Here is a 26693-nt window from a genome sequence, read left to right on the forward strand (position 1 = left end):
TCGGCGGCGAGCGTGAAATTTCGAATTTTTGCCATCATTGTGGCTTGTGCAATTAGGCCTGAGCTGAGCGTTTCAGAGCAGGAGCCTTAAACTTTTTTAATGCGGACTCCTATGAAAAAAATTGGGTACTTGGGGACCAGTCTCGCCATAAAAGTTTTAGATGTGGCGACATATATTGAGTAGACTTAAGTAACCTGCTGTTTTCATTGCAACAAATCTGAAACTAAAATGAAGTCAAAATTAATTCAACTAGAAGGCGCAAAAGCGTTTCTTTTTTTATTAAACTCATTTTTTTCATTGTTTTTTCTAGTTTTTTAAATACCCACCAAGATTTAAAATAGTTGGCCCCCTAAAACTAGTTTACCTTCACTCAAGGGGTTCATGGACCCGAGTTTTAAAAACGTCTGTTTTAGGGAGCAAGGACCTTTTTTGTGGTTGTAATTGAGTCCAGGTAGGGTGAAGTAAAACGAAACTTTGTGCGCCTGACGGTCTGGGTAGCGAAACAGTCGGAGCCTTTTTTGTGGCATCGGGGGCTTTACGTAGCGTGCGAAAAACCCGACTGAGACTTGTTTTGTGAATACGTGTACAGTTTTTTTTTTTGAGAAAAATGCTGAAAAAAACGAAATCTTGTTTTTGACAGCAATAAGCACTAAAAATGCGTTATGTTGTGTATAGGTAGAGATCAGCCCATTTCACGATAAAATGTAAATCAGCTGTTCGCAACAACTTTTTTATTGCCTGTAATGTAAAGAAGGAAATGACACATTGCTGCGCTATATGGCTTACTTTGTATCGCCGCAAAACCGCGTTGCAAGCGAATTATGCGTCAAGTCTGTGAAAACGTAAACCTGTGTACACAAGGCAATGCGCCCCGGGCCCAAATAGGCGGTTTCTGAATTAAGTCCGAACTGTACAGACTCGCCTTAAGCTTTGAGAATCAAAATGCAATGTTGTTATTATTGTGTCGGGCAAGTTGACAGGTCTTACTTCGAATATTTAGACATATAGATGAAATGGTATGAAAAATAAACCAAAAACAGCCTTCAAAGGGGATTTTTGCAGTGCGAAATGCGTTTCTGTGGTAAGCGCGCTAAAGTTCAGTTTTAATTTAAGACTTTGAGTTGTTTTTAAGTTGTAGGAATGTAGGTTGTATTAGCACTATTGAACGACCTAAAAAATAGGAGTTTACCAAACGAAATTGTTTTTTGCATAGTTAAATAACTTAGATTTTACCGTCCGTCATTACAAATGGTTTAACTATACTCCTTTGAACCATTTATATAAAAAACGATGACAGCTGTAACATGAAACATGGCCAGGTATATGAATAAAACAGATTAAGCTGAAGTGAATGACTAAGGCCAGGTTCTACACCGGATCTATTTTGTAAACTTTAAATTGCGAAAGTTTTTCCTGCGACAGTTTTAAACTTTTTCAAAATGAAGTATAAAAGCGGATTGTTGATAAATTAAATTTAAAGTATTGGCTGTTTAGTCTATACGTTAAAAAAAAACATCTTAAAATTAATACATTAAGTTCGTAACCTAACCTTTAAAGTACTAGGTAGCGTGAAATCGTTTCGTTTAACTCTTTATTCGTTTTTAATATCCTATTATATATTTGTTCATCCTAACATTGCAAAGATCGTTCAATTATACCTTTTGTAGCTTTAACAGGCCTGGAAATGTTCTAAAAAGCCATAAATTGTCTAAGTTATCTTATTTGAGGCGCGGTTGCTGTCCTTTCTATAAAATATAAACACAACTATGACCTAAAATTTCTTTAGCATTTTTTTAAGTGCTATAACAAAGTGCTTTACAAAAAAAACGTATTTCCAGTAGATTGTACGCTTGAGGGCGATTACCACAATTGCTTGACTTGACCGAGTGAGAATAGGAATACTCAATTTTCATCCCAATTACTTTAAAATATAGAATATCGCAGTCCGGTGAATTGTGTGGGTATGTATTGTGTGCACAGGCAGCGGAGCCATGTCGGCCGTTTATACTTTTAATGATCGATAATGGCCTTTTGTAAAGACGCCTGTCATAAAAACCTGAATAGGAAAATTATAAAGCGAGCGTTTACCTATATTACGTCTCCATACAGTGGCTGTATAGTGTGGCTGTGTATGGAGCATGATTGCCAATCGATTCTAAACTACTTTGTCCAAACAGCAGTGTTGTAATGACTTAAGTCAATGACTTAACTTAAGTCACTGTTTTCCAATGACTTGACCTTGTCTTTTGGACAAAATGAATCGACTTATAAATTTGAGTCGTTTGGACTAAATAACTTAATTTTTGAACAAATGGCTTGGGTTGAACTTGGTTGAAGTGTTTTAATTGAGCATTTTTAATTATAAAATTGAATTATTTATATTACGTTTTGCACATAAAACAATTTGCTTGCTATATATTGCGTTTTGTGTTATTTTTAGTTGAGTTATTGTGATTCATCGGACGAGTTTACCAGTTTTAATAGTTTAACGTTTAAATTTTTTTGACGAGGACTTGAAATTGACTTGCTCTAATATTGATTGACTGGGACTGGATTCGTTATTTTTTCAACGTTACTCGACTTGGACTTAAGTTTTTTCAAAAATGACTTGACTTCTAATTTTTTTTTTTTACAAATGACTTGACTGAGGCTTACGTCATTTCAAAATGACTTTTTTACAACACTGTCTTTTCAAAATGACTTTCTTACAACACTGTCTTTTCAAAATGACTTTTTTTTACAACAGCCTTAAAATGAAACGCTATCCCGTGTTTAACGTTATAAGGTGGTTAGCGTGTTTATTTAGCGGTCTGAAAACAAATTGGCTTTCCTGGTTTAAATGGTGATTTCTTTGTAGTTTTTCCACCAACAATAGCACTACGGCTGGCGGGCGGCAAATTGAAAAGTGCCAGTCTTTCTGTCTGCGCAGATATTAATTTCGCAAAAGCGTTTTACGGCCAATGCAATTTAGCAGACGTGCGCCTACAAAAGTAGTAAAGTTCTTGTTCATGAACAATACGTTTTATGGCTGTTTCGGCGACATTTGAGTTCCAGCCTAGCTGTAAGGGCTTTGGAAATATTACAGTATATTTAATATATTTTTTTATATGAATCGCATTGGTTTGAAAAGGCTTGTGCTTAGTGAGAATCAAGCGGCAAATTTAACACAATATGCTGTTGTATATTCAATAGAAAAAAAAGATTTTACCGCACTGAAGATGGCATAAGCACTTGCCGAAACGTTTGCAAATAAAAGTATGAATCTTTTATCTTTTATTTGGGCCACTCTTTTTCTTTTTCTATTGAAGATTATGAACAGATCCGTGTTCAGTGTTCCTGTCGCTTATGTTATTCAAGATCCCTGCACTTGTATTTTCTGTTTTTTTATTAGGGATATCTAATACTTGACATTTTATTCCGATAGCCGATATTTTGGACAAAGAGTATCGCGATTCGATTCGATACCGAATGACGTCATTACCGTGCTTAAACAAGAAAAATAGATAACAATGTAAGATAGAAAGCTATTGTTTTTTAGTTTATCACGCCAAAATTAGCTTTAGTGTTACGAAATTTAGTAACTTCAACATAAAACACATAGAGTTAATCACTTGTGAATCGAGTTCAGTGAAATTGAGTTCACAAATATTTTTTTGCTGTTTATCCAGGTAGCATTATGTTAAGAAACAATAACTTTATAAAAAAAAAAACTTGAAATAAAGTTGCAACCCTGGTACGTTAGAGTAGACTGACTGAATGAGTTTTTTGGAAGGCATTTTAACAGAAAACAAGTGTTATAAAGTGGTTCTTCTGACAAATATGTATCCAGTGACGGCGTTCTATACACCCTTCTGTAAGTTACAAGTCTTTTGCCCTGAAGAAGATTACCCGTATAGGTAATCGAAGCGTCGGCGCTGAAAACATATTTGTCAAAATAACCCCTATAATTGATAGAATGCCTGGCAGCAACGGTATATTCATTGAAAACATTTAATTTGAATCTAATCGCTTGTGAACTTTCTTGCCAGATCAGTTATTTTTATCGCAAATGTCGTTTTCACGCGACAGGAGCGTTTAGTGAGTTAGAAATTGTTGCGAAACGCACTTGGAGCGCTGCTGAAAATGCAGCGGAACCGCCGGGGAGCCACCCGATTGTGGGACTTCCGGAGAAGACAGGACGATTCGTCTGGAACCCAAAGTCGGCGCCAAAACGCCCCGTCGGACCCAGCAGGTGAACCCACGTGTGGCAACCTTGTTTTTCGATTTGTACAGGTGGATTTGCCTTGGAAGATTTTGCGGCAAAAAGCGAAAAGTCATCGCGGGTTTTAGCATGTTGTGTTGCGGAGTAAAAAAAATATCGAAAAAATGTTATTTTTTAATAGCTGAAACAACATAAATAGTCGTAACGTATATTTGACCCAAGTAACGTCCAATGAATTTGTTTATTGTCAGGAAGCTACTTTTGTCAACTGTTTTAAATTTGGGTTGACTTGCACAGTTGATGTGTTCTTTCAATCTCGTTGATTGTAAAGTTACAGTTAACCACTCAGCAAAAATACGAGCAAGCGTGCCGCGAATTATTTATAATTTCTGTAGGACGCCGCAAGCCAAAAAAAGGTTGCGAAACACTAGTTTAGAGTGAACTGTGTCATTTGGCCCAACACTCTTCAATAAAACGCGTAAAGTGGGCAAAAATGTAAGTCAGCAAAGCAGAGATTCCTAATTTTGGTGTATGCTACTGCTACATGAACCACAGTCAATTAGAACTACATTAAATTGGCAAAACGTGCACATTTCTAGAGCGAAAATGTTCACATTTCTATACGACACTACACGCTTGTTATGTCAATTTGCAAGTTCATTTTGACGTAGAACCAATAGAAAAGCTATAAAACAACAACGCAATACGTTGTAGTTTGTGGCTTCGGTAATTTACAAGTCGCATTTTGACGTAGAACGAATAGCAAAGCCTCTTCAGATCAGGTACCATTTTGTGAACGCTTCGTAAGTACAGGGCTGTACTGTATAGTTATGATGGTGCTGCGGGCCAGACAATCGAACAACATTTACAGTTTTTATTAAAAAATCGTGAAATATTAATATATTTTCAAAACACTGCACCCATAAAGTAAGATCATGTCACTGAATCATTACCAGCAGAAAAAGGCAGTTTTACTACAATGCACACTATGACGCAATAATGGAGGTTCCGTCAGTGTGACGTAATACAAATTGAAAAATACCAACGATTCCGTTACAAAAATAACTTATTAAAAAATATTAAAAATGAATGGGTTACTTGACGGATTCTGTGCGGGCCACGTAAAAAGGTAGCGCGAGCCGTGCTGTGGCCCGCGGGCCGTATGTTGCACGCCTCTGTTGTAGATGGACGTAGAATGAACATTAAAGCTCATACAGAAGTAGGAAGTATTTCTTGAACGTTTCGAATAACTCTCAATATAATGGTTTAAGGTTGTCGTTGGGCGTAAAAAGAATTTGTAAGCTCATATACATATAGTGGATAAGATTTACTGGACTGTTCGCATAAATGTGTTCATCAGTTATTTTTTCACAACGCTAAACAATTTATTGAAAACGTTTTCAAACGCAACCTACTTGTGTATGGGCTTTGGTGGTTGTTCTACGCCTAACTATGCAATCTCCAGCCTTTATAATTCATTGCTGCATTTTATCTGTCTACTTTCCCAGTCGTTTTTTTGTAGTGTAGTTACAAAACATTCTGCTTCGGTAGGTTCGGTTTTACAACGCTGAACAGAGGATAAATTTCAAGGAAAAACGTGACGATTTCCTGCTGAAAATGCAATTTAGTTTGCAGCTGTGTATTTTTTTTGTTCCATTAAACATATACTTTTCAAAATAACAGCTGCATGAAATCTAAAAAAAAGTCTAAAAACGTGGTTAAGACAAAACCGAATTCAGCATAAATAAAATAACACTTGTATAAAACAGGTTAAAATGGAAAAATAAAAACGGCAAATAATAATCGCACGGGTAAAAGTACTTTTAAGATCTGTGTTCATTTTAAAATCAGGCGTATTGCTTAGTCACGTTGACATTAAAAAACAGCATTGTACTGAAATGAGCGACTAGCAATATTGGCCTCGTAGAGAAATTTCGCACTTTGTCCTGGAGATATAACCGACCCATTCAGATTCAGAAACCGTGGACGGTGCGTTGCAACAACAACATTGTCCCGGGTTGTGTTGGCCAACACTCAGTCTCAGCCTGGAACCCTATAGTTGTGTTAATCCCTTAAATTTTAAGTGTTGGGGAATGCGGACCCGTTTGTGTGCATACCAAGTAATTTCAGGGGCTGGTCGTAATTATGAAATTATGTTTGTCATGTAATTATGAATGTATTTCGTCTTTGAAGATTTACCAAATTCGATAAGGCAAAAAGTGCACCTTTATTAGTAAAATTCGTTTTCAATCAGGTCGTATTAAGATTTTCTACCATTTTAAATATTCAATTTTCTATAACATTACTTTTAATTCTGTGTTTATTTACAATAGGATCCCGTGGACTGTTCAAAATATCAAAGTAATCTGCCATGCGAATAACGAAAAAAGTTGGAACTACTGCTTTAGCCATTTACTTGCTCTTGGTAAAAGTAAAGCGACATGCGTGTTCCCAGCACTTTTGTTGTTGACCCACTTGCACTTCAAAAAAAAAGAGCAAAAAAATTCGACAAAAACGGAGCCATCTTTTAAAACGGCCATATACGACCCTCGGCGCGTCTATTGACTGTACAATTAAAATATCTCAGTCGTGAACCCGTCAAGGAATTTTGAAGCTTAAGAGGAGCCAAATTTCCGCCTGCAATATGCGTCGTTTGCAATTAATCGAAGCGTCTCAAGTTTGCCTTGGGGGGCGTTTGTTTATTGGCATGAATAATTGATTGGCAGCGACATTGACATACTTCTGGAAGATACTTTCACTTGACTTTTTTTGGCAAATACTTTAGCCTAACGCTGTTCGGAGTTATTGAAAGCAGGGCTGCGGAGTCTGTTAAATATATTCTGAGTGCAACTTCCGAGTCGCGAGTCCGGTTCAGGCTCTACAGCAAGATATCAGATTTTTCGATGCCGCATCCGTTTAATTCCCTAATGTGGTGCCAGACAATGGGTAAACAACATAGTATTGTCAGGTATGCAATGAATAGTGCGCATTGGAGTCTCGCATGCTGGCCTGAATACCACTTGCAATACGAATAAATATGTTTTTTTGAAAAATTTGCAACGCAAAAAGGTTCCAATTAAATGGGTTCTGAGTGATGGAGTTGCAGTTATAACTTTAAAATCGGCCCACGGGCCAGATCCAGCCCGCCAACGCAAATCATCCGGCCTGCAACCTATTTCACAAACTGGGCACGAGGCCATTCCTCATATATTTTCTGGCTATTTCAACTACGTAAAAGCATTTTTTTGCGCTTTGCGTAAATCTTGTTCCTCGATCGAGTACAAATTGCAAAATACCCTAGTTTTATGCCTGATCAACTGTCGTTGCGGTTATAAAAAGACGCGTAAATTCTACACAGTTATTATTTAACGGCCAGCAGATAACTTCTGAGTTTGGTTTGGCCCGCAACGAGAAAAAGTTGCCCACCCCTGCTGTACAGCCTGTATTCCGCCCATTAACGTACGTAAATACAGTAGATATTCAGCAATTCACTCATAGGGGTGTCGTATAATTTATCCATCCACAATACGTATTTAAAAAATATCCACTTATATGCTATCCCGCCTTTACAATTTACGTGCAAATCAGATTCAAAATTTGCTACTGCGCATACACACGTCGGACTCGGGACTCGGGTAGTTTTAAATTGTTCTTACTCGAGTCCCGTGCTCGACTCCGCAGCCCTGATTAAAAGTAAAAAATATCTTCCGGTTAAGAATTACACATCTACTTTGGATATAAATGACGGATATTCTTTTAACGACATTTTTTGGTCTATAACTGTAACACGGCACGCCTACAAAATTATTGCCTTGCCAAGATTGTGGTTGATTTGCGATATTTTTAGTTTTTTGGGAGTAGTAGGTTACTGTTATTTATTATTTTGCCGGACAAAAAAATTAGTGAAAAGGCGCTAAACTGTTCCTTTTCTCTACCTTCCTCTAAAGAGAAGCGACGGTCCCGGATTGACCGGAGGTCGTGAGTTCGAACCTCACTGCAAGCTAGTTGTTTTTTTAGCCTGTCCTGCTTGCATCATTGATCGACAGTTTCGGTGAACATTCCCTTGGAGAAAATTAATTTTAAGTTACATTCATTCTATAGTAGTTTTACCGACGTTTGTGCCATCACGAGGGAAATGAATTTTTATCGACCAAATCAACTATATTTAACCACGTGGTGACAGAGAGTTAAATAACTTATAAAATTTCGTCCACCAGATGTCAGTACTGCGCAAATTAAATCCTTTATTGAGATCCGCAGCAAAACTTGCCCAAGGAAGTAGCAAGCGACGTTCGAGTGTTTTAGACAATACAAATGCTAATGTACGTACTACAGTATAAAGGTTTTTTATAGCAGTCGTTTTCATCCGGTTCACCACTTATAAAATCTAATATCGTTTTTACCAGTGCTATAATGACTTAAGTTGGGACTTGTCACTGTTTTTAAACTACTTGACTTAACTTAATCTTTCAGACAAATGACTTGGGTTGAAATAAGGTGTTTTGATGAAGTATTTTTTTTAGTTGAGCTATTTACGCTAATTTGTGCACTTTTTTTTTGCTTGCTGTAACTTGTCTTTTTTTAGTCCAGTTATTGCTCATAACCGTATGAGTTAATTCTAATAGTTTACTTTTTCTATGACAAGGGCGTGACTTGAAGCTGACTCGCTCTAACTGCGACTTGACTCGGGCTTGTTATTTATCAAAAAATACTTTACTTCGGCTTAAGTTATACAAATAACTTGACTGGGACTTAAGTCATTTTAAAACGGCTTGTTTACAACTCAGCTCTTCGCCAATCGTGCGCGAACCTTCGTAACCTTTGCCAGGTGTGCTGTGATTGGTCGAAAACCACGCGATCTGATTGGCCACCGCAGCGCAGGTGTTTTCGGTTTGCTTTCGCCCGCAAAGAACAGTCGCCATTCCGATCAAGATAAATCGAATTGCAAAACGCGCGACGCGGCTTTGTTTGCCCATTCAAGATCGATTGGCGATACTTTCGGGGCCAAAGTTGCGATGTAACTGCGCGCGTCGGAATATTTTGGACGCCTGTCGCTATTGATCGCACTTAGGCCAATTACTGCAGCAGTCCGGGATACGTTTTAACTTTGTTTCGATTGGATACGCAAAAAATGAATGTTCGTTCGTCGACTGGCCTTCTTTCTGCAGCGTATGCGACTTTGATTGTGAGTGTAGGGCGATTGTTGTTTGACCCCTGAAAAAAGGGAGAAATTTTGAAGTAAAAAAATGTTTTTTTTCATAAAATTATTAGTAATACTTTGATTTAAACAAGGCATTGTTGTATAAGGCATCATTGTTTTTGCGTCTATAGTCACTTTTTTAACTAAATGACAATTTCGACTACACTTTTTGTTAATTTTGTAAAACGATATTTGTGCATTTTGTAATCGATTTTGACTTGTTTTTGACCTGATGTGTAAATGGCTAGAAATTCAAAATTTTGAATTTCTAGCCAAGTCAAAAAGAAAAAAGCCCTCCTTATGACTTAGGGATGTATTATATATATACTTGTTTTTTTGTCCCGACCCCAGTATCATATATTCCAGGCAAAAGTACCGTCGATACGGTAGGATACCAAAATGCGTTCGCAAAAACGAAAAAATTAAATGGGCAAAAATGTGCAAACGTAATGCTTTCTTTATTAATTAGGCTCCGGAGAATTTGTTATTTTTAAATTTTAATATACTATGTTTTTTAAGAATCCCATTTAAAGAAGAAAACGCTTGGTTAAATAAATCATGGCTGAAATACTTCAATGAGTCAAGTATCAGATCGGAAATGTATGAGTGCCGATACTGCCACTTAGCATCGGACATCGGCACCGATCCAATTCTATATCAGAAATCTCCAGGCTATAATGTCTGGTACAGAGTTATTTTCTCTTAATATAAAGATGGGTCACCACGTTGTTCAGAAGCATTGTATTAAACTAATCTAGGCAAACACTATGAATGGTTAGCAATAGCAACCAATGTTCTTGGGGTAAGTGGTTGAACATGCTTGAGAAGTACTGTGCTAAATTAAACTATAGATAGACCTTATAAATGCTAAGCAATGTCAACCAGTTACGTCTCACGAAACACCTTATATCTATTATTTGCCAAATTGTCGATGTTCCAAGTTCTGACAATTAATAGACATTCGCGATTAACTAATTATAGGATTTTGAAACAGAGAAGCTTTTTTCGTGTGTTTTAGGTATTTCGATGTACTTTTTATACCAAAAGTAAAGCGAAAATTTTACAAGAACGAAAAAAAAATTGTTCTAACGTTAACCCTGGTTTTGGTTCAAATAGAACAGGCATCAGGTATTTTAGCATTTTAAGTAGATTTGAATTCATTTTTTTGCGCAACTTTAAAAGTGAATGAAAAATTGGACGTACAAAGCATAAACCGCGATTTACCATACAATCATATGGTCGGACTATAGTTAGCCTTAAATTGAACTGCCTTTCTAACTAATTGTTCACCTGCGCTCTTTCCAGCTTGTTAACGTAGAACAGCAATTTGTCATATTATCAATCATAGAGCGAACAATATACACGGAATATTTTATGAGTCATGTTGTTATTATTACTCCATATAGTACGATCAATATCTCGTTTTTAATTTGTTTTAACGCCTAGTGTGGCCACTGACCAACGTGTCTTACCAGTATTTGTAACCTAATAGTTATTTGCAGTCGATTTTATACTTTTTTTAGGAATCTCTTAGGTTACCCTAATGTGAATGTAACCTTATGTTCTATAGAGTCCAATGTTAAGTTCTAACAAATTCTAGTTTCTCGAATTGCGACAAAGAAATAAATTTTGGTCCGCTATGACAGGAAAAAAGAATGAATGGTTACTGATATAAAACAAATATTAGGTCAACCACGTCAAGAATAGTTGAAAATTTTGTCCACGAACATAAAAGTACTACAAAAAGTACCACCACACCACGAAAAACCCAAAAATACGTTACAAAAAAAATAAAACAATCCTTCTCAATAAAAAGCTGTACGTCATTTAAAAAAAGTTCACACCAACAAAACACACCTAAATTATGGTACGCGGTCTTCGAAATTCTAACAATTTCTATAATTAGCGATAAAACAAGCAATCGACACGCACAACGTAGCCGTTTACCACAAGCAAAGCAACCTACGTCGCAATTCCAAGCCATCTGGCGGGCCACTCCCCCTAAAACACCCCCCACACGATGTGGAAAGACGCCATTCAATTTGTATCGATCGGCCCACAACAAAACACCCCCCCCCTCACCCCAAAAGCGAACACCAATTCATAGTCGCAGGCCGCTGAAACAACATTAGCGCTATCGCGTAACAGCGTTTGAAATGATTCGCGCAAAAAGGGAAAAAGGGGCGATGTTTGTAAGCGGGCGTTAACGTTATAAAACAAGCGATCAGACCTAGATACCAGGGTGTCTCTTGGCGTTGTTTGCCTTTCGGCTTTACATTGTACAGCAGCCACTGTTATGCGGTCGCCAACGTGAGCTGAAAACGCGCGTTTTTTTGTCGAAGTTAGAGTGAACCTGTTTGCTTCCTAAACGATGGCGACGGAAAAGACGGCTCCGCCAAGCAGCGTTTTTAAGGATATGGGTGAGTTTTTAGAGCTGGAGTTTGATATTCTGTCTATTCTAGACCAGTGGTTCTCAAACTGGGGTCTGCGTATCCTCTTAACATGAGTGTATTTCAACCTATGGTTTGCAACCCATAATTGGGTGCCGTTTGATTTGGTAGGGTCGCCGAATGCAGTAGCGCAGATGGTTAGATTTATTGTTTCTTAGCAAAATTTGCGAAAATTACTAAAGCATTACAAAGACAGGAACCATATTTATTAAATTGTTATTTTTTTAAATTCTTGCGCGAATTGTACTAGATTGCGTTTTTCGGCAAATTTAGTCTAAGAGGCAGCTACAATCACTACGACTTAATTGTATTATTGTACCAGAAGCTGATATTGTAAAAAGCAGTTGAATTAGCAAGACAAATTTAATACCCCACTTGATATCACAGTTAAGACAGCTTAGCCGTGCTTCCACTAATGAAATATTGATTGCCTTAAGCATGATATCCTGTAGAATTAGATGTATCATGTTTCTAAGGGACGCGATTTTTTTAATGTGTGCAGTGCAGGGATCAGTAAACTTTTTGTATAAAGGGGCGGATAACTGCAATGACTTACGATGCCAGGCCGGCTAAAACTATTTTTCGAACCAATTTGATTTGATTTTAAGACTGTTTATAAAAACAGTATCAAATATAAAAATGATTTCTTAAAATTTTCAGAAATATATATTTCGCCGTATGAATAGGCATCACCAGTTTCTTTACAAAAAGAAAACATGTATAAAATGCAAAAAATAGTAGTTTAAATGTAAAATATATTTTTGGCATTCATAACATGTTTGCTTTTTGTACAGAAACTGATGATGCCTGTTCATAAAGCGAAATATATTTCTGTAAAATTTGAAGAAATGATTTCATGTTTTATAACTGTTTTCATAAACAGCCCTAACATCATTTACCTTGTGAGCTTTGTAAAGTTGTATCAGTAATGCTCTTGTACGTGAATATACAAATTAGTATGTATCTGATAAGATGTATATAGATTAATCTTCACAAGGTGACAAGATATTTTGTCTAAGTAAGATGTCTGCAGATTGTGCCTTGATAAATTAAGTAAGATGTCTGCAGATTGTGCCTTGATAAATTAAGTAAGGTGTCTGAAGATTGTGTCTTGATAAGTTACACAACGTAACGAAAGAAACGCTGTTCAATTTATTGAAACGAACATGTGCATTGGCTCACATAGCAGGCAACGTACAACTATATGACAAAAAATACCACATGTAGCAAACCAATTGTTTCACGTGCAAAAACCTATTTCTGGCCGGTTTAATTTTTTTTCCGGATTTCCATCTTATTTCGCATTCGGCACTTTTCCATTTTTTGTGTGGCCCTTCACCTTTTTCCAGCTATTTTTCCCTAAATAAGCCTATGAGGGTGCACCATGCTCTTTTGCTCCATCAGTTTCCTGTTTGAAGTGCGATGTTACCCATAGGCTACACCGCTACACTAATGCAGTTGAACTCGAATGGGAAGCATCTATTGCATCTAACAATCTTCATTCATAAAGTTTTACTTTTGTCACGTTGGTATGATAAAGAATTGTTTTGCGACCATTACACTTGTCTGGTATGTTCAAGGTGTAACAGACTTTTGCCACGCATATTAACTGAGAAGTTATGTTTAACAGCTGGTTTTGAATTAAGGCTGTTAATTAAATTGTACTGAGCTGATCGGCACGAGAAAGGCTTCATTGGAATTGTAGGAAAAGTTATTTCCGAATCCACAAGTAGACAGCACCGACAAAACTGCCGTAGTTGCAGCCTAGTAGCTCATTAGTTTTTTTAGTAAAAGCTGAAAATACGAATTAGTGTTAATTTGATGTGCGGCCCTCCTGTAAGCATTCCCTAACTGGCCCTTGTGTTAAAAAGGTTGCCCACCCCTGCATTAGTCCATAGTTTGTCTTATTCCGACCTGTAATTTATTTCGATGTCGTCGTCATTCTAATTTCGGTCTTATTGCTGGAATCAGTTCCGACGCTCGCAGCGCAAAAGCAAACGCGATCAGCTTTGATATCGGTCGCGATATGCAAAGTACATAGGCATTTCGGCTCCGAATCGATAAACACTGGTCGCAATAACATACAGCGATGAATGATGGACAGGGTTGTCGTGCTAGACGTGACGGCTTTTCGCAACGCGCGGCCCCTTTGTTACGTCATCCCGGCACCGACAAAGCTACAAATCATGTGCGAAAGTACTGCACACTAACGTTTGAAGGAAGTTAGAGCTTTGAATGTGCGATGCGCGGGTTGTTTACCTCAGGGCAGTGGTTCTTAACCTTTGGTAACCCTGTCGAACCCCTTATGTTATTCTGCAAGCGTTCGTCGAACCCCAAATTTTCGCTCAGTATTTGTTTCTTCCTCCTAGCAGCTGAAACTGGGCATATTTAAATTATAAACGTACATTTATATAGGTTAAATCGGCCAAACTTTCAATTTATACCGTCACATGACACCTTTGCACATAAAAGAAGTTCGAATTTAGCTTGAAATAACAGCATTTATGTTTCAGAGGACGTTTTCGCCCAGGTTTTTTTTAAGGTTTGGTTTGGGTGACCGCTAAGTAGTTTTAAGAGACCGCAAGTGTTTCATTTAAATACCAAAAAGTTGCAAGTCCAAAATTTGGGAAACCGCTGGAGAAATTTGGGGGGACCGTTTCGGCCCCCAAAACACCTTAAAAAAACACTGTATTTCGCCGAACCCTTGTAACAGCTGCGTCGAACCCCAAGGGTTCGCTCGAACCCTGGTTAAGAACCACTACCTTAGGGCATGGGTTCTTAAACTGTTTTCACCGCGGACCCTTATTTTTTTGCTTTGCGTGGACTACGGTAGGCAAGTTTTTCAGAGATGACGTCATGATTTGACTTCACAATACAAATAGACTTCACAAATCTGTTGATTTCGGTCCAAAGAATGTGAAAGTAAAAAGGAGTCTATAAATGCAGTCAGTGCAAAACCGTTTTATTTTTAATCAAACTGTTTTCTTTAAAAAAATTATTACTTTTTAAATATACTGTAATATATCAATTAGACCTCTATGAACCCCCTGAAACTAGTTCACGTACCCCCAAGGGGTCTATGGACCCCAGTTTAAGAACTCCTGGTTTAGGGTTCCTCGACCCCTTTTTTCGCGCCGACCCAAACACTATAAACGTGTAAGCGGACTCCAGACGTGAGACCGAATCTAGAACCAACATCAACGTCGGAATAAAACACATTAAGGAATAAGACCGAAATAGGACTAACACCTAATAGTCGTGAAACCGTATAAATAGAAACAAGTCTTAAACACGTCAAAATAAAACCTAAATGGTCAGAATCAGGGCTATATAACCTTTAACCTTGTGGTTCTCAACCGCCGCACTCTTCTAATGCCCAAGGGTGCCGAGAGACATTTGAGAATCTTTAAGAATCTGATTTTCGCTCAACTCTTACAACTTTTTGTGTAAGATTCAATTAAAACTCCTTCGTTGTTCAAAGTTAATGTATGTTGTTGCAGCTCCGTTTATTTTGACATTCTAGTGAATTACCTACGGAAAAATCTTGTAGGTGTGTCGCAATCTATTTAATATTTCTGAGGGGTGCCGCAAGTCATAAAAGGTTGAGAACCATTGGTTTAACCTAACCTCTAACCCGACCTCTTAGTACATCACTAAATCCCCTAATAAATTTAACCCTAACCTATTTTTATCCTCTACCATTACCCACCAATAACCCCAAACAAGGGAAAACAACCAATGCTAAAACAGCGACGCTCTAACGACGCCATTCAAACTAGGGCGCTCAAACGTCGACACTGAAACGGCCAATGCCAGACCGATGGTCCCCAACCGTCCCACACCCTCTTCCTATACAGTTTCAAGCGTTATTTTGGTCATTTACAGATTTAAGCGTTATTTTGGACGTATTCCGACAGGTTTATGTCTTTAACAAACGATTTAGATGTTATTCTGCCATGGATATTACGGCGAAGTTGGATTTATTAGGTAAATTGTTAATATTGGTGTTGGATTCATTAGGTAAACTGTTAATACCATTTACATAATAGATTTGCTGTGCATTGAGGGCGACTTTCAAGTTAGAATAATCGTTGTTTTATTGGAAGTGTGCGCAAACATTTTTTTTTTTTACTGTCACGCAAGCTAAAAGTTTGAGAGCAACTGAGTTGTGGTATTATTGCTTTGTATGAAGTGTACCCCGAATTTAAAATATCCCAAACCAAAAAATAAAGTAAAAGACCCACTGTTGTGAGTTTAGGTTAATAGGGTTGTGATTGATTTAGCATTACAAACGGTACACACAAGAAAAAAACTGAAAAGATTTAGCAATTTTATAAAGGTGATTCAGAAATACTGTTACAGCACACCGAAAGTCATTCGTGTACTAACAATAGATAAGACGCAATCGTTGGTCAAAAAGCAGCATTAGAAGGGCTAGATCACAGTTGTTGAACATACACATGTGTGTATCTTTCATTGAACACTGTTACACTACATTGCTGTTTATTATTCGTTTTACTTTGAAAGAACAACAGTTACACAGCCTTTACCCGTTCGGGTTTACAGTACACACATCAAGCGGACTGCATACCATAGAGGAATCCGTGGTGTAACTACTGTTCTGCGGCTGCGAGCGTTTTGTTAATGTTTAACAAAGGGAACCCTACTCCTGTATGTTTTGGCTTTGGTCCGAAAAGGGCCTTGTTATTACACTCAATCCGCTCGATGAAAAGCTGTAACAGCCTTTTATGTTTTACTTTTTTTCTAATATAATTGAGGCATGATAGGTTATGTTGTAAACAAGTAATTTTTAAAAAAAGTCACAATCATACCATTTGCAAAATGAAGTCCAAGTCAAGTCATTTAGAGTAAATAACAGGTAAAGTCCCAGTTTTAAGTAATCATTAGAGCAAGTCAATTTCAAGTCAAGCCCTTGTCATAAAACTTAAACGTTGAACTATTAAAATTGGTAAACTTGTCCGATTATTATGAGCAGTAACTCAACTAAAAAATAACAAATCACAACATATAGCAATCAAATTGTTTTATTTGCAAGACATAACATAAATAACGCAGTTTCATAAAAAATTGCTTGATAAAAACATTAATTTTATCCAAATAATTTGTCCAAAAGATGTAGGTCAAGTCAAGTCATTTTTCCATTTAAATTAAGTCAAGTCAAGTCATAAAGTGACTTAAGTACAGTCAAGTCAAAAGTCAGTACAACACAGCTGTGAACAAAGTTGACCGCTTGTGCGACGATGTATTCTTAACCTCCGCTATAGAAACTTAACGTCACTGTCGGCATGGAGTTGCAACACATACCTCTAATTGCGCCTTTTTTTGAGTTTGTCAAACAATTAGACAAGCGACTAATGAGATTAGAGATTTGCTTGGTTCAATTACACCCACAGGTAACGTATGGCTCGCCGATCGATAGAGCGCCATGGAGACAAACAAAGCCACGGTGTCTGGTTGCCTTGAACGTAAATTTTACGAGCGGAATAAGGCCTACGTAGCTACGGGCAGCCTACACGCAGCAACCCTGGTAAATAATTGTCGCTTTGGAGGCAAGGCGACCAAAAATGTCAGTTTAACGACGAATTGCGACCGAAAAATGCCTGTTTACGACGAAGTGCGACCGGAAATAAGTCAAACGTCGTAAATCCTGTTGTTCTGAGAAACGTTATCTACTTTGCCTTGTAAACATCCGCCGTGGCCGAACGGAGAATACCCTGGATAAATAAAACCAGTCGTCTAAGACAGGCGTTCTTGAACTGTTTTAAAGGCGGACCCCTTTTTATTGGTTTTGGGCCAGGCTCGACATGAAACTTTAGAGATGACGTCATACAACAAGTAGATTTTAGACATCTGTCGGTGTCCAAAGTGAACCGGAAATAAAGTCTAAATAAGTTTAAGCAAAAGGCGCCAAAGCGTTTATTTTGAAACTCTTGAAATATTTAAATAGAAGGTGCCAAAGCGTTTTTTCAACTAAACTGTTTTCTTTTTAAAAAATTGATTAATTTTTTTTCAACTTTTACACCAAAATTTTAATGAGGCCTTTATAGACCCCTAAAACTAGTTCACTTACCCTTAGGGGTCCATGTCACAGTTTAAGAACCCCTGGCCTAAAGGAAAAATGTCGGCATCTGGGCCACAGTGTGTTATGTCTTATACTTGGTTTTATGTTTGGATTGTAAAACCTCATATTTGAAGCAAAAGTACCGCGGTCCGCTACCAAATGACGTCATTACTGTGACCTGATAACCAAATTTGCGAAGTCAAAAAGTGGTAATAAACCCTATAGTGTTTTCCAAATGTCTTTGAATGGACTTTGAATCTAGTTTATGTGCAGCTTAAGTATATAGTTGAATGTGGCATTGTAAAAACGATATTCAAACTTTTATTATTGTGTTGACAAAAGCATTTTTTTTACTGTTTGGTTTTGAATTATTTTCAAAACACGTTGAGTCATTCAAATTTACGTTTTTAAAAACCTATGGATTGAGAATTTGTTTTGCCTTTAATTCATTTAAAGCTGTGACAACTCGGTCATATTACAAATAAATTATGGTTTATTCTTGGCACATTTCTTCGCTGCCCAACGTTATTTCCAATTATAAGACTATATTGCGAGACAAAATACCACCAGGTCCGCGCCTCCACCAGGTCCGCGCCATTGCGAATAGTCCCCCGCGGCCAACAAATAACGGCAAAGGTTGAAAATATTACTGATAACAATTCGTCTGTCGCTTGGAATTTGGCAAATGGAGGGATCCGTCTCGCGGCGTCGTTGTGCATCAGACGATATGACAATCCGGAGCGCCAGCGTAACCGTCGCGAATCGGCGTGCCGTCAGTCGAACAGGCTAATTTGAAATCCTGATAAAATGAAGGCTTGAAAAATGAACGCAGTATACGCACGGGAGTAAATACGAACGTATGAAACGCACATAAGAAAACACGCGCACACGCACCGTACACACACGCACACACGCACCGTACACACACTCACACACGCAACGCCAACACGCACATACGTTAGGGGTTGGGTAATATACTGTATCGGCCTGATTATGGCCATTGAAGTCTCATTCCAACGGGTTTAGGACTTTCCGAGTTGGACGGTTTTACGACGATTAAGTATGTATTAGTCCTATTTTGGTCTTATTCCGAACTGTGTTTTATTTTGGCGTTCATGTTGTTCTTAATTCGGTCTTAGGCCGGAGTCCTTTCTTAGCATTTGCGTTCAAAACACGAATGCTATACGCGCACGGGAAATTTGATTTGTAACGAAAACACGTTCTTGGATAAAAATCAGGAGAACTACACCCTATTGTAGCAGGAACGACGTTTAGGAGAAGCGCATGGTAGACGTATGACACGTTTTACACTCCTATACCTTAGGTGATTAATCGATTAGTCTTTAGTATTTGATTTGCATTTATTAGTTCTTGGAAAGACGAATCCGAGCTATGTTTTCGGCAAAAGGCTGCTTTATCGCTGCAATACTAAATCGAGGCAAAATAAAATGCTGGGCGTGCGAGGCTAAACTTGTCATTCAGGTCTGGCACGAGGCGAAATAAATAGGTAATTTTCAAAGATAAAAAACATCATTTCAACCTACTTGTTTGGCGCGCCACAGTCAACGACATGCAGTTATTTGGAAGCAAAGGTCTTAGAAACTTTAACAAGTTGAATCTAATCACATTCAACCCTGATGAAACAAGTACCATATGATTGCTTAACGAAACCATGCTACAAGCTGACACACTTTCGGGAGTAAAGAATCTCACGCAGACAATAATATGTATAAGAAAGATCCTTGCTTTCGTTCAGGCGCAGTTAAGACCGTTTATAACAACATATATAAAACATAAAATAATTTTCTAATTTTACAAAAATATATGTTTTGCCTTATGGATAGGCATCAACGGTTTCTGTACAAAATGCAAACGTCTAAACAGTGCGAAAAATATCAGTGGTATATTTCAATTAGTTTCTGAAAAAGGTCAGTAACTATGTTTTGTTTTGTAAATTCAGGTGTCACAACAAATTGTATTGTATTGTAGACAAGTTTTGGCACAACCGTGCTTCATCAGTTTAAAGTGTAAAGCCTTGTGGTACATTTGCTATTACCCGAATCTGTAGTATTACTAGAATATTCCAGTCAGAATATTTTGAGATCATTTTAACAGTTTTATGTAATTAAGCAATCCTGACCAGTGCACCCCGACAAAATTCAGTTATTTGAAATATTGAGTGCTTCGAATCAAACAATAATCGTGCTTCAAGTTACATTTAAGCAACATATGCTTTGACTAAAATGCAATAATAAAATAAATGATTGCATACGATTATATGCGTTTTGTTGTAAACTAACAGTATAGGCTTGTGCTAACTGAGGGGTTTGTTCTAGAATCTAGATATCCTGTTGTGCCCGACGAACCAACAGCCGAAACGCTTGTCTAATTTAAAAATGCCATTGTTCTGGCAATTTATTAAATCGGAATAAAAATGTAATACGAATACCAAACTCATACAGAAGTAGGCTAGTTATCCTTCTGAACGCTTCGAATAACTTTTTATTTTAAGTGGGCTTAAGTCAAGTCATTGACTTAAGTTACGCCAGTGTTTAGTCAAGTCATTAGTCATTACAAAACTGACCTCCGATTCTTTAATTGACCAGGGAAACCACGAAAACTTCGCGATCACTTCGATCAAATACTCAAGCATTTTTATTTCTTTCCAGGAAGTCGATTTTCGATCAAAGTATGTCCAAACGCCAACCAGTTGGTGCTCGCCTTCACAACCTTGCTCTTCTTCGCTTCCTTCGAGTGCCTTCTTCTCACCATAATGACCGTCGGTCCCGGGTTAGAGGGTCGCAGGTTCGAATCCACTCGCTGCCGAGGTGAGACTAACGCGGTGTTTCTTTAAATGTGGCGATTATACTGGAGCCGATACCCGTTACCGACTGGTAGTATCGATACTTGTCCGATAATAGGGTCTAGGGATGTTTGTTACTTTACATTTTATTTCGATATTGATACTTAATACTTTGAACTAAAAATATCGATCCTATCCAATACCTAATAACCTCATTGCATGTTCAAACAAGCAAAATAGATGAAATTGAACCGTTCAAATCAACTTTTTTCAGGTTACTAGACCAACATTTGCTTTAGCGTAAGGCAGCGTTTCTCAACCAGTGCGCCGCGGAGCACTGGTGCGCCACGAAAGGCTGCTAGGTGCGCCGCGAGCAAAAGGGAAAAACAGGTCGCAGTAAGTCCAAAATTAATCGGAATAAGACTTTAATGGACAAAATAACGTTTTTAGTCTCAAAGGCTGGAAGTCTCTTTAAAGATATGCAACTATAAAAACCTTATAATAAACAAATGCAGGCAATTTGGGAGAAATATCGGTTCACCTAAAAAATTTCGCGTTCGCTTCACTTGTGAGGCGCGCCGCCATGTTTTTATACGTCTCTAGGTGCGCCCCCAAGTAAAAAAGGTTAAGAAACACTGGCGTAAGTTGTGTATATTTACCATTTTTTGATAAATTTATCTTTTGAGGTAGAAGTCGCTGCGCTGGGTCGCAAATCATGCATGAAATTTTTATTATAATTTGGTATCGAATCGGCACCGATATTACCCTAGTATCGGACGAGTATCGATACTTACACTTGACATCGGGTATCGGCCCCGATCCAATACGAAGGAAATATAAAATTTAAGCTTTAATTTGCATTCAAACGCAGCTATTCCACATTGAAAAAGAAATATCAATTAAAACCTGGACAAAAATTTCCTTAACTTTTCAATTTCTTCTATTTGCATGTTGAGCGTTTTAATGACGTCATTTGGTATCTGGCTGGAATCGCGATACTTGTCCAAACTATCGGGTATCGATGTCCGAGTTAAATGTCAAGTATCGGAAAACCGTAATTTCAAACACCGAATAAAGGTTGAACCTTAATTAGTTCTAAACTGCACTGAGCGCCCGAATAAATTATCAAAAATCCCCTTATCCATTTATTTATTGTTATCTTTTTCAATACTACACTCAATATTGCTTATTTTCTGTTTTATTTCTGTCATAATTATGCCTTAAAATCCTATTGGCACAGCTGACTTGAAGGTCTCTTCAAGCCCCCCGCTGTTCCAGCTATGTTAAGGATGCAATTTAGTTTTATTTTCGTTCGTCAGTTGCCATTACTTGCTATAAAGCCCAGTCGCTATCTCTCATCTCAAGCACAAGGTTGCAAATTTGTGTTTAACCGCCCAAACGCAGCGTTCATCTTTTTGAGTCTGTTTAAAGCGCATTGTAGCCTTTTTGTTTTTCCATAGTGTTCAAATTTCCCCCATAAAAATCCGTTTTGTCGCAGTCATTACACCACTTACTGTGTTTTAAGTATAGACCCCCTCTAAAAACAATTTGTCGATGCAGTGATCAACTCCTTCTACAACGGAAACACCAGCTGCTATGTGAGCTCAATCTCGACCAGCGCCGCCAAGAACATCTTCCCGTGCCTCCAAATCTACGTCGAAGCCGCCAGCGCCGGTTCCGCTGGAAACCGAACTAAACGCGGGCTGCACGAGGGCGACGCCTCGCGGTCGAGCGGCGCGGAAACAATAAACCGCGCGATGGAGATAGAGCGCTCGAGGCGAGCTGCGAGCCAAGACGGGCAGCCGCTGCTTATGTTCCAAAGCGAGCTGAACTTCGCGGGCAACGATTACATGTACAGGCGATGCTCGTACTTGCCGCGCCACTGCCCGCAAGACTTAAACGCAATTCAGTCCGAAATCAGCAGCTACGAGCGCAAGTACGGCAGGATCAACCAGACCTACCAGTGCTACTACAGCGCTTTGCCCGACAGTAGCGGCGATTTGCGTGGCCGCGTAATGCGCCAGAAGCTAGTCAGCGTCAGGGACATGGTCTACTCGCTTCTCTGGCCTTTGCTGGGCATGCTGGCCAGCGCTCTGGGCTGTGTTGGCTTCTGGCGGCGCAATTACAAACGCATGAGTCGCTTGTTCATCTACAACAGCTGGTCGGCTTCGTAGGGCCGCGGAACCTTGCTGGTTTGATAGTTGCAAGGCAGAAGTGCTGTTTTGTTTCGTATCGTCGGGAGAGCGAATTGCGAAGAGGCGTTGGTTTTGTGCTCGTAAGATGAAAATGACGATAAAATAGAACTTGTCTTACAGCGGTTGAGCACAAAAGTAGGCCTTTTAGGGTGAAATTTGCCCGTTAAAATCAAGTTTGTCATTTTATCAAAATGCGTATTTCGTACACACTCGGTTAGTAATTTAATTATGCTTGCGAGATGAAAATGACGATAAAATGCAACTTGTCTATTCGCAAAAGTTGGCAGTTTGGGATGAATGGAATTGGCCAGTTAAGTGGATGAAATTGGCGCGGTAAAGCGCGACCAATTTTTTTTTATTTCTATGAAAAACGCATTTTTCGTACACATTCAGTTTTTGATTCAATTTGAAGTGAAAATAACGTTGGACTCGGGAACGCGAAGTCTTAACGTTGGCCAGAGAAAAAAAACGACTTGGCCGAGTGCCGAGTCCAAATACGAATCTGCAGCGCTTCTTTAGACCAACGCGAAAACACCTAGATATGTGGTCCCAAGAAATGTACCAAATATCTTAAACATTTTTGTAAAAGGTTTTTAACTGATCACTGATCACTATGGCGATTATTTTTTGACCTAAAAAATAAGAAATTTTGACCTAATTTGTAAATTTTAAGAAAATTTACAATTTTTTTGACAAGGCAAAAAATAATCGCTCTATACTGATCACCAATATCCATCTTATCGGTCGTTTCTTTCGATCTGTTAAACTTTTTTTAATGTTCCGTTTGTGTGTGGCCGCACAAAACTCCAGGCCCGAAGATTGCACTCCTGTTTTTTTTTTGTCCAAATGCCGGATTTCGCATTTAACCGCGATTGGGAAAGTGTAACTGTAACGTGTTTGCTGCGCGAAAATCTATGTTATGCAAACCATTTTGTTCCCGTTTACTGTATATATATATATATATATATATAGGCTATATACTGTATGTATACATAAGTTACAGATGATATACTCTGTGTGCCTTTCGATTCCACCGTTTAACGCTTGTTTTTCTGTAAAGATCGCCTTTTACGTGATTCTACATCGACGATAACGGGACAGTACACTGTTACGCTATTCACAAGACAATTTCGAAACGCAATCGAGTCTAAATTGCAGACGTTTTGCGTTTTTTTCTCAAAAACGTCTGCAAGTTTTCTGTCTTTGCGTTTTTTTTATTTAGGAAAATAACGTACAAATGCTGCATTTTAAAGCGCCTTTTTAAATGACTAAACCTATGCTTGACTGCACTCTTCTATTTTTGCCCTTCTATCCGAGGAAAAAAGATCGACGTTGTTTTTCTTGGTCGTTTTTGAAAAATCGTGTCATGCCCTTGGTCATTTTTAAATATAATTGCGTTCCGAAAAACCAACCCTTTGGATTTGCGATAATTAAGATTACGGTCAGAATTAGTAGAAATTAGTAGATAGTTAGGTAGTTAACCACTTCTATATGTGCTTTAATATTTCTACCACGTTTACCTTCGGCTAGGCTTCCCAGTCAGAAATTTTAATGCGGGCCTTACTCGAACTATCATCGGTGTTAGTATGGCCCATTACCAGATTACCACAGAAACCCCATAGATATATCCCAGCTGGGAGACCGGAAAGGTAACATCGGCCCATGTTAGATTTTCTTTGATTTCCCATACATGGCATCCCACATATGATTCAAGCGTGAAACTAGCCTGGCCAATTATATTCCTGCTTTACACCAATTTTAAAATAGCAAGCAATCAATATTTATTGTCATTAAATTTCCGCGCACAGATGCACAATAATAGCACGTACAAAAATATCAAACGGTTATTTAAAAATAAATGTTAAAAACAATTGAATAAAACGGCTTAAAAGAATAACTTTGGAATGATTAAATATAAACACAAATAGAAAAAAAGAATTATAAACATTGCTGTAATAAAAAAAACATGGATACAACTTTTGACATTACACGAGTTACAAACCGCAAAATACTAAACAATTAAATCATAAGTTATGGCCAATTCTTTCACAGAGTTTTGACAGTTGATGGAATGCTTAACCAAGAGGTTCGTAAACAATAAATGGCTAAATGTAACTGTTGACGGTATACTCATAAGTAAACACATATTAATGCAATTTATGCCTGAGTTTTGGTTTTCATATCCACTTGTAATTGTTTCTTGGTGGTTACAAACACAATATTGAGTGTTGAGTGAGGATATGGAACATCTGTAATAACATAATTAGTGTTAATGTATGTGTATACATGTATATATACACATAAATATTAAAACTATGTGCTAGTAAAACGTTTGAACTAACTATGTTTACAAAAGCAACAAACCAAATAAAGCCTTTTTCTTAATAAAAATAATTCATAAAACATGTAATTATAATTTAAATTTATGTTAGTCACTGTATTTTAGAAAAAATTCTTACCTTGACAGTTTATTTTTGTTCTTTGATAGCATTCGTGTAATCTCTGCATCCCTGTGTGGATGTAGCCTGTTTAGCAAAAAAGTGCTTGCAGGAATGCTTGTCTGTAGATGACTTTTTGAAGTGGTGCACTTCAAGTTCTAAACAAAAACAGTTAAATGGCAACAATTTTTATAAAAATGATGTGCTTGTAGTTGTACCCTCCAAATAATTACACAAAACACATATTTAACAATATAGCACACAGGAAAGTATGGCAAGTGTACACACAATTTTTTTAGTAGACCTAATCTGCACCCCAATTTGCCTATGATTCATAAGTGGGGTGAATTTTAATATTTTGTGCACTCTCATCAAAACATGCCATACTTTCCAGACTAGGTTATACTGAACCAAAAAATTCAATAAACACATTTAACACAATATATTATGTATGTAGAGACAATCATTTAAATCAAAATATTTATATAATGATATAAAACAACAAAACTTGGAATAATCCTCACAGTAACAAAAAAATAAACCATACCTTTTTGTACCTTTCATACTTTTTTCTGGCTTTCAATTATAAAGAGTATTCCACTTTCTGAAAATAAATACATGAAATATCTAAGGAATGTATATTTTTATACAGAAGTAAAATAATTGTTCTAGTGTAAACTGCTTCAATTATAACTTAAAACGAGGTCCTTGTAAGAATTATTTCTTCATTTTATAGGTATAGTAATAGTTTTTATGAACTTTCATTATGGATACTTAGTATTTTTCTGTTACAAAATCTTTAAAATCAAGTGGATTAACTCATAATTTAGCTAAAACTGATAGGATGAAACAATATAGTTTGAAGTGGTATTGGGATATTTTCTAGTTAAACATTTTAACATACAAATTTAACATTAAAAAAAAGAAAAACAACAGACATTTTGACTTACCATATGGGGATTTGGTTTGAGATGGACTTTACATTTCTTCATCATTTTTTCTGTTCAAAGACAATGTAGCATCGATCCTACAACCTTCCTTAGCTGCATAGTAAGTTTCGTTGTCCACAAGCTACAACAACTGCACTTAGTTTCATAACATTTTCATGATACGCAAAAACTTAAAAACTTGCGCTGCTTCTTCAATGCATCCGTTTGGTAAAAGAAAACAGTTCACTTTTTAAAAAAGGTCGAACAATTGTCATTGTGACGTAACGTTTCCCGCCAACAATTTTAAATTTGTTAACGGTGATTTTAAAAAGTGTTGCTGGTAATTTTAAATTTCATAACGACGAATTTTTTTTTAAGATTATAAAACATTTAAA

The 26693-nt window shown here is 37.5% G+C and overlaps 1 protein-coding gene across 2 annotated transcripts; it reads left to right on the forward strand.

Annotated features, from left to right (window-relative positions):
• The first annotated feature begins 3998 nt into the window (after positions 1–3998).
• Positions 3999–23367, forward strand: LOC146136935 (uncharacterized). Of its 2 annotated transcripts, none has more exons than XM_083395483.1 (3): positions 3999–4231; positions 20603–20761; positions 22297–23367. In XM_083395483.1, the coding sequence occupies exons 1-3, from the start codon at positions 4123–4125 to the stop codon at positions 22908–22910; spliced, it is 882 nt and encodes a 293-aa protein (XP_083251609.1). In that variant the 5' UTR covers positions 3999–4122; the 3' UTR covers positions 22911–23367. The 2 variants fall into 2 exon arrangements, with proteins under 2 accessions (XP_083251609.1, XP_083251610.1); XM_083395484.1 differs by lacking the exon at positions 3999–4231 and adding an exon at positions 11613–11821.
• The last annotated feature ends 3326 nt before the right edge of the window (positions 23368–26693 follow it).

This window comes from Ascidiella aspersa, chromosome 8, assembly GCF_963924565.1.
Source record: "Ascidiella aspersa chromosome 8, kaAscAspe10.2, whole genome shotgun sequence".
Lineage (NCBI taxonomy): Eukaryota > Metazoa > Chordata > Ascidiacea > Phlebobranchia > Ascidiidae > Ascidiella > Ascidiella aspersa.

What these genes read in the sequence shown, in the direction of transcription:
- LOC146136935 (XM_083395483.1), top strand. Translation starts at nt 4,123, where the DNA reads ATGCAGCGGAACCGCCGGGGAGCCACCCGATTGTGGGACTTCCGGAGA. An exon ending in CGCCCCGTCGGACCCAGCAG is followed by an intron (nt 4,232 to 20,602) that starts GTGAACCCACGT and finishes ATTTCTTTCCAG; the next exon opens with GAAGTCGATTTTCGATCAAA. An exon ending in CGAATCCACTCGCTGCCGAG is followed by an intron (nt 20,762 to 22,296) that starts GTGAGACTAACG and finishes TTGTCGATGCAG; the next exon opens with TGATCAACTCCTTCTACAAC.